The sequence below is a fragment of the Schistocerca serialis genome, chromosome 4 (assembly GCF_023864345.2).
Source record: "Schistocerca serialis cubense isolate TAMUIC-IGC-003099 chromosome 4, iqSchSeri2.2, whole genome shotgun sequence".
In the NCBI taxonomy this organism is placed as follows: Eukaryota; Metazoa; Arthropoda; class Insecta; order Orthoptera; family Acrididae; genus Schistocerca; species Schistocerca serialis.
Genome location: NC_064641.1, coordinates 962,559,875 through 962,571,759, shown reverse-complemented (window position 1 = coordinate 962,571,759; position 11,885 = coordinate 962,559,875). Strand labels below are relative to the sequence as shown.

General features: G+C 62.3%; 1 protein-coding gene across 1 annotated transcript in view; it reads left to right on the top strand.

Annotated features, from left to right (window-relative positions):
- LOC126474858 (uncharacterized) overlaps positions 1-11,885 on the top strand; it is a 184,681-nt gene that overhangs the window by 11,244 nt on the left and 161,552 nt on the right. The window contains exons 2-3 of the mRNA XM_050102337.1: positions 3-1,160; positions 2,677-4,875. Of these exons, the coding sequence (XP_049958294.1) occupies positions 3-1,160; positions 2,677-4,875 (3,357 nt within the window). The remainder of the gene's footprint in view (positions 1-2; positions 1,161-2,676; positions 4,876-11,885) is intronic.

Sequence of the window (11,885 nt, the reverse complement as noted above, 5' to 3'; positions counted from 1 at the left end):
AGGGAGAGGAGGGCCAGGGAGAGGAGGGCCAGGAGAGGAGGGCCAGGGAGAGGAGGGCCAGGGAGAGGAGGGCCAGGGAGAGGAGGGCCAGGGAGAGGAGGGCCAGGGAGAGGAGGGCCAGGGAAGAGGAGGGCCAGGGAGAGGAGGGCCAGGGAGAGGAGGGCCAGGGAGAGGAGGGCCAGGGAGAGGAGGGCCAGGGAGAGGAGGGCCAGGGAGAGGAGGGCCAGGGAGAGGAGGGCCAGGGAGAGGAGGGCCAGGGAGAGGAGGGCCAGGAGGGAGAGGAGGGCCAGGGAGAGGAGGGCCAGGGAGAGGAGGGCCAGGGAGAGGAGGGCCAGGGAGAGGAGGGCCAGGGAGAGGAGGGCCAGGGAGAGGAGGGCCAGGGAGAGGAGGGCCAGGGAGAGGAGGGCCAGGGAGAGGAGGGCCAGGGAGAGGAGGGCCAGGGAGAGGAGGGCCAGGGAGAGGAGGGCCAGGGAGAGGAGGGCCAGGGAGAGGAGGGCCAGGGAGAGGAGGGCCAGGGAGAGGAGGGCCAGGAGAGGAGGGCCAGGGAGAGGAGGGCCAGGGAGAGGAGGGCCAGGGAGAGGAGGGCCAGGGAGAGGAGGGCCAGGGAGAGGAGGGCCAGGGAGAGGAGGCCAGGGAGAGGAGGCCAGGGAGAGGAGGCCAGGGAGAGGAGGGCAGGGAGAGGAGGGCAGGGAGAGGAGGGCAGGGAGAGGAGGGCAGGGAGAGGAGGGCAGGAGAGGAGGGCAGGGAGAGGAGGGCAGGGAGAGGAGGGCAGGGAGAGGAGGGCAGGGAGAGGAGGGCAGGGAGAGGAGGGCAGGGAGAGGAGGGCAGGGAGAGGAGGGCAGGGAGAGGAGGGCAGGGAGAGGAGGGCAGGGAGAGGAGGGCAGGGAGAGGAGGGCAGGGAGAGGAGGGCAGGGAGAGGAGGGCAGGGAGAGGAGGGCAGGGAGAGGAGGGCAGGGAGAGGAGGGCAGGGAGAGGAGGGCAGGGAGAGGAGGGCAGGGAGAGGAGGGCAGGGAGAGGAGGGCAGGGAGAGGAGGGCAGGGAGAGGAGGGCAGGGAGAGGAGGGCAGGGAGAGGAGGGCAGGGAGAGGAGGGCAGGGAGAGGAGGGCAGGGAGAGGAAGGCAGGGAGAGGAGGGCAGGGAGAGGAGGGCAGGGAGAGGAAGGCAGGGAGAGGAAGGCAGGGAGAGGAAGGCAGGGAGAGGAAGGCAGGGAGAGGAAGGCAGGGAGAGGAAGGCAGGGAGAGGAAGGCAGGGAGAGGAAGGCAGGGAGAGGAAGGCAGGGAGAGGAAGGCAGGGAGAGGAAGGCAGGGAGAGGAAGGCAGGGAGAGGAAGGCAGGGAGAGGAAGGCAGGGAGAGGAAGGCAGGGAGAGGAAGGCAGGAGAGGAAGGCAGGGAGAGGAAGGCAGGGAGAGGAAGGCAGGGAGAGGAAGGCAGGGAGAGGAAGGCAGGGAGAGGAAGGCAGGGAGAGGAAGGCAGGGAGAGGAAGGCAGGGAGAGGAAGGCAGGGAGAGGAAGGCAGGGAGAGGAAGGCAGGGAGAGGAAGGCAGGGAGAGGAAGGCAGGGAGAGGAAGGCAGGGAGAGGAAGGCAGGGAGAGGAAGGCAGGGAGAGGAAGGCAGGGAGAGGAAGGCAGGGAGAGGAAGGCAGGGAGAGGAAGGCAGGGAGAGGAAGGCAGGGAGAGGAAGGCAGGGAGAGGAAGGCAGGGAGAGGAAGGCAGGGAGAGGAAGGCAGGGAGAGGAAGGCAGGGAGAGGAAGGCAGGGAGAGGAAGGCAGGGAGAGGAAGGCAGGGAGAGGAAGGCAGGGAGAGGAAGGCAGGGAGAGGAAGGCAGGGAGAGGAAGGCAGGAGAGGAAGGCAGGGAGAGGAAGGCAGGGAGAGGAAGGCAGGGAGAGGAAGGCAGGGAGAGGAAGGCAGGGAGAGGAAGGCAGGGAGAGGAAGGCAGGGAGAGGAAGGCAGGGAGAGGAAGGCAGGGAGAGGAAGGCAGGGAGAGGAAGGCAGGGAGAGGAAGGCAGGGAGAGGAAGGCAGGGAGAGGAAGGCAGGGAGAGGAAGGCAGGGAGAGGAAGGCAGGGAGAGGAAGGCAGGGAGAGGAAGGCAGGAGAGGAAGGCAGGGAGAGGAAGGCAGGGAGAGGAAGGCAGGGAGAGGAAGGCAGGGAGAGGAAGGCAGGGAGAGGAAGGCAGGGAGAGGAAGGCAGGGAGAGGAAGGCAGGGAGAGGAAGGCAGGGAGAGGAAGGCAGGGAGAGGAAGGCAGGGAGAGGAAGGCAGGGAGAGGAAGGCAGGGAGAGGAAGGCAGGGAGAGGAGGGCAGGGAGAGGAGGGCAGGGAGAGGAGGGCAGGGAGAGGAGGGCAGGGAGAGGAGGGCAGGGAGAGGAGGGCAGGGAGAGGAGGAGGCAGGGAGAGGAGGGCAGGGAGAGGAGGGCAGGGAGAGGAGGGCAGGGAGAGGAGGGCAGGGAGAGGAGGGCAGGGAGAGGAGGGCAGGGAGAGGAGGGCAGGGAGAGGAGGGCAGGGAGAGGAGGGCAGGGAGAGGAGGGCAGGGAGAGGAGGGCAGGGAGAGGAGGGCAGGGAGAGGAGGGCAGGGAGAGGAGGGCAGGGAGAGGAGGGCAGGGAGAGGAGGGCAGGGAGAGGAGGGCAGGGAGAGGAGGGCAGGGAGAGGAGGGCAGGGAGAGGAGGGCAGGGAGAGGAGGGCCAGGGAGAGGAGGGCCAGGGAGAGGAGGGCCAGGGAGAGGAGGGCCAGGGAGAGGAGGGCCAGGGAGAGGAGGGCCAGGGAGAGGAGGGCCAGGGAGAGGAGGGCCAGGGAGAGGAGGGCCAGGGAGAGGAGGGCCAGGGAGAGGAGGGCCAGGGAGAGGAGGGCCAGGGAGAGGAGGGCCAGGGAGAGGAGGGCCAGGGAGAGGAGGGCCAGGGAGAGGAGGGCCAGGGAGAGGAGGGCCAGGGAGAGGAGGGCCAGGGAGAGGAGGGCCAGGGAGAGGAGGGCCAGGGAGAGGAGGGCCAGGGAGAGGAGGGCCAGGGAGAGGAGGGCCAGGGAGAGGAGGGCCAGGGAGAGGAGGGCCAGGGAGAGGAGGGCCAGGGAGAGGAGGGCCAGGGAGAGGAGGGCCAGGGAGAGGAGGGCCAGGGAGAGGAGGGCCAGGGAGAGGAGGGCCAGGGAGAGGAGGGCCAGGGAGAGGAGGGCCAGGGAGAGGAGGGCCAGGGAGAGGAGGGCCAGGGAGAGGAGGGCCAGGGAGAGGAGGGCCAGGGAGAGGAGGGCCAGGGAGAGGAGGGCCAGGGAGAGGAGGGCCAGGGAGAGGAGGGCCAGGGAGAGGAGGGCCAGGGAGAGGAGGGCCAGGGAGAGGAGGGCCAGGGAGAGGAGGGCCAGGGAGAGGAGGGCCAGGGAGAGGAGGGCCAGGGAGAGGAGGGCCAGGGAGAGGAGGGCCAGGGAGAGGAGGGCCAGGGAGAGGAGGGCCAGGGAGAGGAGGGCCAGGGAGAGGAGGGCCAGGGAGAGGAGGGCCAGGGAGAGGAGGGCCAGGGAGAGGAGGGCCAGGGAGAGGAGGGCCAGGGAGAGGAGGGCCAGGGAGAGGAGGGCCAGGGAGAGGAGGGCCAGGGAGAGGAGGGCCAGGGAGAGGAGGGCCAGGGAGAGGAGGGCCAGGGAGAGGAGGGCCAGGGAGAGGAGGGCCAGGGAGAGGAGGGCCAGGGAGAGGAGGGCCAGGGAGAGGAGGGCCAGGGAGAGGAGGGCCAGGGAGAGGAGGGCCAGGGAGAGGAGGGCCAGGGAGAGGAGGGCCAGGGAGAGGAGGGCCAGGGAGAGGAGGGCCAGGGAGAGGAGGGCCAGGGAGAGGAGGGCCAGGGAGAGGAGGGCCAGGGAGAGGAGGGCCAGGGAGAGGAGGGCCAGGGAGAGGAGGGCCAGGGAGAGGAGGGCCAGGGAGAGGAGGGCCAGGGAGAGGAGGGCCAGGGAGAGGAGGGCCAGGGAGAGGAGGGCCAGGGAGAGGAGGCCAGGGAGAGGAGGGCCAGGGAGAGGAGGGCCAGGGAGAGGAGGCCAGGGAGAGGAGGCCAGGGAGAGGAGGCCAGGGAGAGGAGGCCAGGGAGAGGAGGCCAGGGAGAGGAGGCCAGGGAGAGGAGGGCCAGGGAGAGGAGGCCAGGGAGAGGAGGCCAGGGAGAGGAGGCCAGGGAGAGGAGGCCAGGGAGAGGAGGGCCAGGGAGAGGAGGGCAGGGAGAGGAGGGCAGGGAGAGGAGGGCCAGGGAGAGGAGGGCAGGGAGAGGAGGGCAGGGAGAGGAGGGCAGGGAGAGGAGGGCAGGGAGAGGAGGGCAGGGAGAGGAGGGCAGGGAGAGGAGGGCAGGGAGAGGAGGGCAGGGAGAGGAGGGCAGGGAGAGGAGGGCAGGGAGAGGAGGGCAGGGAGAGGAGGGCAGGGAGAGGAGGGCAGGGAGAGGAGGGCAGGGAGAGGAGGGCAGGGAGAGGAGGGCAGGGAGAGGAGGGCAGGGAGAGGAGGGCAGGGAGAGGAGGGCAGGGAGAGGAGGGCAGGGAGAGGAGGGCAGGGAGAGGAGGGCAGGGAGAGGAGGGCAGGGAGAGGAGGGCAGGGAGAGGAGGGCAGGGAGAGGAGGGCAGGGAGAGGAGGGCAGGGAGAGGAGGGCAGGGAGAGGAGGGCAGGGAGAGGAGGGCAGGGAGAGGAGGGCAGGGAGAGGAGGGCAGGGAGAGGAGGGCAGGGAGAGGAGGGCAGGGAGAGGAGGGCAGGGAGAGGAGGGCAGGGAGAGGAGGGCAGGGAGAGGAGGGCAGGGAGAGGAGGGCAGGGAGAGGAGGGCAGGGAGAGGAGGGCAGGGAGAGGAGGGCAGGGAGAGGAGGGCAGGGAGAGGAGGGCAGGGAGAGGAGGGCAGGGAGAGGAGGGCAGGGAGAGGAGGGCAGGGAGAGGAGGGCAGGGAGAGGAAGGCAGGGAGAGGAAGGCAGGGAGAGGAAGGCAGGGAGAGGAAGGCAGGGAGAGGAAGGCAGGGAGAGGAAGGCAGGGAGAGGAAGGCAGGGAGAGGAAGGCAGGGAGAGGAAGGCAGGGAGAGGAAGGCAGGGAGAGGAAGGCAGGGAGAGGAAGGCAGGGAGAGGAAGGCAGGGAGAGGAAGGCAGGGAGAGGAAGGCAGGGAGAGGAAGGCAGGGAGAGGAAGGCAGGGAGAGGAAGGCAGGGAGAGGAAGGCAGGGAGAGGAAGGCAGGGAGAGGAAGGCAGGGAGAGGAAGGCAGGGAGAGGAAGGCAGGGAGAGGAAGGCAGGGAGAGGAAGGCAGGGAGAGGAAGGCAGGGAGAGGAAGGCAGGGAGAGGAAGGCAGGGAGAGGAAGGCAGGGAGAGGAAGGCAGGGAGAGGAAGGCAGGGAGAGGAAGGCAGGGAGAGGAAGGCAGGGAGAGGAAGGCAGGGAGAGGAAGGCAGGGAGAGGAAGGCAGGGAGAGGAAGGCAGGGAGAGGAAGGCAGGGAGAGGAAGGCAGGGAGAGGAAGGCAGGGAGAGGAAGGCAGGGAGAGGAAGGCAGGGAGAGGAAGGCAGGGAGAGGAAGGCAGGGAGAGGAAGGCAGGGAGAGGAAGGCAGGGAGAGGAAGGCAGGGAGAGGAAGGCAGGGAGAGGAAGGCAGGGAGAGGAAGGCAGGGAGAGGAAGGCAGGGAGAGGAAGGCAGGGAGAGGAAGGCAGGGAGAGGAAGGCAGGGAGAGGAAGGCAGGGAGAGGAAGGCAGGGAGAGGAAGGCAGGGAGAGGAAGGCAGGGAGAGGAAGGCAGGGAGAGGAAGGCAGGGAGAGGAAGGCAGGGAGAGGAAGGCAGGGAGAGGAAGGCAGGGAGAGGAAGGCAGGGAGAGGAAGGCAGGGAGAGGAAGGCAGGGAGAGGAAGGCAGGGAGAGGAAGGCAGGGAGAGGAAGGCAGGGAGAGGAAGGCAGGGAGAGGAAGGCAGGGAGAGGAAGGCAGGGAGAGGAAGGCAGGGAGAGGAAGGCAGGGAGAGGAAGGCAGGGAGAGGAAGGCAGGGAGAGGAAGGCAGGGAGAGGAAGGCAGGGAGAGGAAGGCAGGGAGAGGAAGGCAGGGAGAGGAAGGCAGGGAGAGGAAGGCAGGGAGAGGAAGGCAGGGAGAGGAAGGCAGGGAGAGGAAGGCAGGGAGAGGAAGGCAGGGAGAGGAAGGCAGGGAGAGGAAGGCAGGGAGAGGAAGGCAGGGAGAGGAAGGCAGGGAGAGGAAGGCAGGGAGAGGAAGGCAGGGAGAGGAAGGCAGGGAGAGGAAGGCAGGGAGAGGAAGGCAGGGAGAGGAAGGCAGGGAGAGGAAGGCAGGGAGAGGAAGGCAGGGAGAGGAAGGCAGGGAGAGGAAGGCAGGGAGAGGAAGGCAGGGAGAGGAAGGCAGGGAGAGGAAGGCAGGGAGAGGAAGGCAGGGAGAGGAAGGCAGGGAGAGGAAGGCAGGGAGAGGAAGGCAGGGAGAGGAAGGCAGGGAGAGGAAGGCAGGGAGAGGAAGGCAGGGAGAGGAAGGCAGGGAGAGGAAGGCAGGGAGAGGAAGGCAGGGAGAGGAAGGCAGGGAGAGGAAGGCAGGGAGAGGAAGGCAGGGAGAGGAAGGCAGGGAGAGGAAGGCAGGGAGAGGAAGGCAGGGAGAGGAAGGCAGGGAGAGGAAGGCAGGGAGAGGAAGGCAGGGAGAGGAAGGCAGGGAGAGGAAGGCAGGGAGAGGAAGGCAGGGAGAGGAAGGCAGGGAGAGGAAGGCAGGGAGAGGAAGGCAGGGAGAGGAAGGCAGGGAGAGGAAGGCAGGGAGAGGAAGGCAGGGAGAGGAAGGCAGGGAGAGGAAGGCAGGGAGAGGAAGGCAGGGAGAGGAAGGCAGGGAGAGGAAGGCAGGGAGAGGAAGGCAGGGAGAGGAAGGCAGGGAGAGGAAGGCAGGGAGAGGAAGGCAGGGAGAGGAAGGCAGGGAGAGGAAGGCAGGGAGAGGAAGGCAGGGAGAGGAAGGCAGGGAGAGGAAGGCAGGGAGAGGAAGGCAGGGAGAGGAAGGCAGGGAGAGGAAGGCAGGGAGAGGAAGGCAGGGAGAGGAAGGCAGGGAGAGGAAGGCAGGGAGAGGAAGGCAGGGAGAGGAAGGCAGGGAGAGGAAGGCAGGGAGAGGAAGGCAGGGAGAGGAAGGCAGGGAGAGGAAGGCAGGGAGAGGAAGGCAGGGAGAGGAAGGCAGGGAGAGGAAGGCAGGGAGAGGAAGGCAGGGAGAGGAAGGCAGGGAGAGGAAGGCAGGGAGAGGAAGGCAGGGAGAGGAAGGCAGGGAGAGGAAGGCAGGGAGAGGAAGGCAGGGAGAGGAAGGCAGGGAGAGGAAGGCAGGGAGAGGAAGGCAGGGAGAGGAAGGCAGGGAGAGGAAGGCAGGGAGAGGAAGGCAGGGAGAGGAAGGCAGGGAGAGGAAGGCAGGGAGAGGAAGGCAGGGAGAGGAAGGCAGGGAGAGGAAGGCAGGGAGAGGAAGGCAGGGAGAGGAAGGCAGGGAGAGGAAGGCAGGGAGAGGAAGGCAGGGAGAGGAAGGCAGGGAGAGGAAGGCAGGGAGAGGAAGGCAGGGAGAGGAAGGCAGGGAGAGGAAGGCAGGGAGAGGAAGGCAGGGAGAGGAAGGCAGGGAGAGGAAGGCAGGGAGAGGAAGGCAGGGAGAGGAAGGCAGGGAGAGGAAGGCAGGGAGAGGAAGGCAGGGAGAGGAAGGCAGGGAGAGGAAGGCAGGGAGAGGAAGGCAGGGAGAGGAAGGCAGGGAGAGGAAGGCAGGGAGAGGAAGGCAGGGAGAGGAAGGCAGGGAGAGGAAGGCAGGGAGAGGAAGGCAGGGAGAGGAAGGCAGGGAGAGGAAGGCAGGGAGAGGAAGGCAGGGAGAGGAAGGCAGGGAGAGGAAGGCAGGGAGAGGAAGGCAGGGAGAGGAAGGCAGGGAGAGGAAGGCAGGGAGAGGAAGGCAGGGAGAGGAAGGCAGGGAGAGGAAGGCAGGGAGAGGAAGGCAGGGAGAGGAAGGCAGGGAGAGGAAGGCAGGGAGAGGACGGCAGGGAGAGGACGGCAGGGAGAGGACGGCAAGGAGAGGAAGGCAAGGAGAGGAAGGCAAGGAGAGGAAGGCAAGGAGAGGAAGGCAAGGAGAGGAAGGCAAGGAGAGGAAGGCAAGGAGAGGAAGGCAAGGAGAGGAAGGCAAGGAGAGGAAGGCAAGGAGAGGAAGGCAAGGAGAGGAAGGCAAGGAGAGGAAGGCAAGGAGAGGAAGGCAAGGAGAGGAAGGCAAGGAGAGGAAGGCAAGGAGAGGAAGGCAAGGAGAGGAAGGCAAGGAGAGGAAGGCAAGGAGAGGAAGGCAAGGAGAGGAAGGCAAGGAGAGGAAGGCAAGGGAAAGAGTAAGTGAGACAGTGAGATGGAGAAGAACAAAGAAGGGAACCAACCAAAGGAAGGAAGAAACGAGAAGAAGCGAAAAACCAAAATGACTGCAAATATAGGTCGTGGAACCGTCCGTCTCCGGACGCAGGTGCTAACTACCCCTTGAGGGGGAGGGACTCCTTTTAGTCGTCTCTTTCGACAGGCAGGCATCAGGAATACCTCGGGAGTATTCTAATCCCCGGACCCACATGTGGGGGGGGGGGGGGGAGAGGGTAGATGGTGTAATGTAAGAGCATTCAATGAAAGCGACGACATCCCCCTCCCCCCACCTGAAAAGGTAAAGCCTAACACTGTCTTCATATTTGACTATGTGGCTGTCGAAAAGCAGGATCAAATTCGTAGATATTTCTGTCTTGGTCGTCATATGGGTGTTGACGTATTTTATCTCTCAGACGTATTCCAGGATCCCAGAACAGTTGGTCAGGGATAATGCCAACCTCATTATAGCCTTCAAACAAGACAATCTCAATTTAACATGCATTTACCAGGCTCATGTTGGGACTGACATGTCATACAATGAATTTGTAAAGATATGTGCTTTTTTTTTTTTTTTTTTTTTTTTTTGTGGTATTAGGGCGCAAAACTTCTATGGTCATTAGCGCCCAGCCCGTGACATAGAAAACGGGAAAAAAACAAAATTTAAAATCGCAGCAATGGGAACAAAATCATAAAATTTGAGTAACTAAAGGCAGAAGGAATGCTTAAAAATCCACTATAGAAAGGGGTTGGTTGTCCCCCAAAAAAAAGCTTCAAATGACTGACGTCATTTCACTGTCACTAATAAACTGTAGAACGCGGTCAGCTGAGCGCGTGTCATCTGCTAAAATCGACGATAGATCAGGCGATAGCTGTAGACGGGAGCGTAACGGATTAAAATAGGGGCATTCAATTAAAAGGTGTCTGACCGTCCACAGCTGAGAGCAGTGGGGACAGAGTGGGGGAGGATCACCGCTTAAAAGATGTCGATGACTAAAAAGACAGTGCCCTATCCGGAGTCGAGCTAAAATTACCTCCTCCCGACGACGCGTTCGGGAGGAAGAGGTCCAAGCGCAAGGAAGGGCTTTCACGTCCCGCAATTTATTGTGGGGAAGTGTTGACCAATGCGCATGCCATAAATGAGCAGCTTGGCGACATAAAACGCTCCGTAGATCGGTAAACGGAAGAGACTGAATAGCTGGCCGAGGAAGAGAGACTGCAGCCTTGGCCGCTATATCGGCCGCCTCATTTCCACAGATACCAGTGTGTCCCGGGAGCCAGAGGAACGCCACTGAGACGCCCCCCAGGTGGAGCAAGCGCAGACAGTCCTGAATCCGGTGGATCAGAGGGTGCACAGGGTAAAGAGCTTGGAGACTTAGGAGAGAGCTGAGAGAATCTGAGCAGATTACGTACTGTATCCGCTGATGGCGGCGGATGTAGTGGACAGCCTGGAGAACAGCGTAAAGCTCCGCAGTATAAACCGAACACTGGTCGGGAAGCCGAAAGTTATTTGGGGTGTCGCCAACAATATAGGCACTCCCTACACCTAACGATGTTTTCGAGCCATCGGTGTAAATAAATGTGGCTTCCGTCATTTGTGCACATAGAGCAGCAAATGCCCGACGGTAAACAAGTGTAGGGGTACCATCCTTGGGAAATTGACATAGGTCTCTGAGCAAGTTGATCCGGGGACGGAGCCAAGGCGGTGCTGTACCCCAAGTTGTCAAGAAGGTTTTAGGAAAGCGGAAGGAAAGAGAATGGAGCAGTTGACGGAAGCGGACTCCCGGGGGTAGTAGGGAGGAGGAGCGGCCTGCATACCCGACATCAAAGGAGGTGTCGAAAAAAAGGTCATGCGCTGGATTAGCAGGCATGGAAGACAGATGGCTAGCATAACGACTCAGAAGGACTGCCCGCCGATTGGACAGCAGAGGTTCAGCAGTCTCAGCATAAAGGCTTTCCACAGGGCTGGTATAAAAAGCTCCAGATACTAAACGTAATCCACGGTGGTGGATAGAGTCGAGACGCCGAAGAATAGACGGCCGAGCAGAGGAGTAGACTATGCTTCCATAATGCAATTTCGAGCGCACTAAGGCGCGATAGAGGTGGAGAAGGACCACTCGGTCCGCTCCCCAAGAGGTACCATTCAGGACACGGAGGGCGTTAAGCGAACGCAGACAGCGAGCCGAAAGATAGGAAACGTGGGAGGACCAGCACAGTTTTCTGTCAAACATAAGACCCAAGAATTTAGCGACGTCGGAAAACGGAAGGTTGACAGGACCTAGATGTAAGGAGGGCGGAAGAAACTCCTTACGTCGCCAAAAATTTACACAAACGGTCTTACTGGGTGAGAAACGGAAGCCGGTTTCGATGCTCCACGAGTGGAGGCGATCGAGACATCCTTGAAGACGTCTTTCAAGAAGGCTGGTCCGTTGAGAGCTGTAGTAGATCGCAAAATCGTCCACAAAGAGGGAGCCCGAGACATCAGGAAGGAGACAATCCATAATTGGATTAATGGCGATGGCAAACAGTACAACACTCAGCACGGAGCCCTGGGGTACCCCGTTTTCTTGGGAGAAAGTACGGGAGAGAGTAGTGTTCACCCGCACCCTAAATGTGCGCTCTGCCATAAATTCGCGAAGAAAAAGGGGCAGCCGGCCTCGAAAGCCCCAAGAGAACAGTGTGCGGAGAATGCCTGTCCTCCAACAGGTATCGTATGCTCTCTCCAGATCAAAAAATATTGCTACCGTTTGGCGTTTCCCGAGAAAATTGTTCATCATATAAGTGGAGAGAGCAACAAGATGGTCAACGGCAGAACGATGCTTTCGGAATCCGCATTGGGCTGGTGTTAAAAGACTGCGGGACTCCAGCCACCAAGCTATACGGTAATTCACCATACGCTCCAAAACCTTACAGACACTACTCGTGAGAGAAATGGGGCGATAGCTAGAGGGGAGATGTTTGTCCTTTCCAGGTTTCGTAACGGGAACGACAATAGCTTCCCGCCATCGCCTGGGAAAGGTACTGTCGGTCCAAATTCGATTATAAAGGCGAAGGAGGTAACGCAGGCTATGGGTTGATAAATGCAGCAACATTTGGACATGGATACCATCCGGTCCTGGGGCGGAGGAGCGAGAAGAAGAGAGTGCATGTTGGAGTTCGCGCATGGAGAAAACAGTATTGTAGCTTTCGCGATTGTGAGAGGAGAAAGCAAGATGTCGCACTTCCGCTGCACGTTTCTTCGGGAGAAACGCTGGCGGGTAATTTGAAGAGCTCGAAATCTCAGCAAAGTGCTGACCCAATGAGTTAGAAATTGCGACGGGGTCCACTAAGGTATCATGCGCGACAGTGAGCCCAGAGACCGGGGAGAAATTAGGCGCGCCTGAGAACCGTCGAAGCCGACTCCAAACTTCCGAGGAGGGAGTGAAGGTGTTAAATGAGCTAATAAAGTATTTCCAGCTTGCCTTCTTGCTATCGCGGATGACGCGACGGCATCGCGCACGGAGCTGCTTATATCGGATACAGTTGGACAAAGTTGGATGGTGACGGAAAATGCGAAGAGCACGTCGCCGCTCACGTATTGCGTCACGGCATGCCTCGTTCCACCAAGGAACTGGAGGGCGCC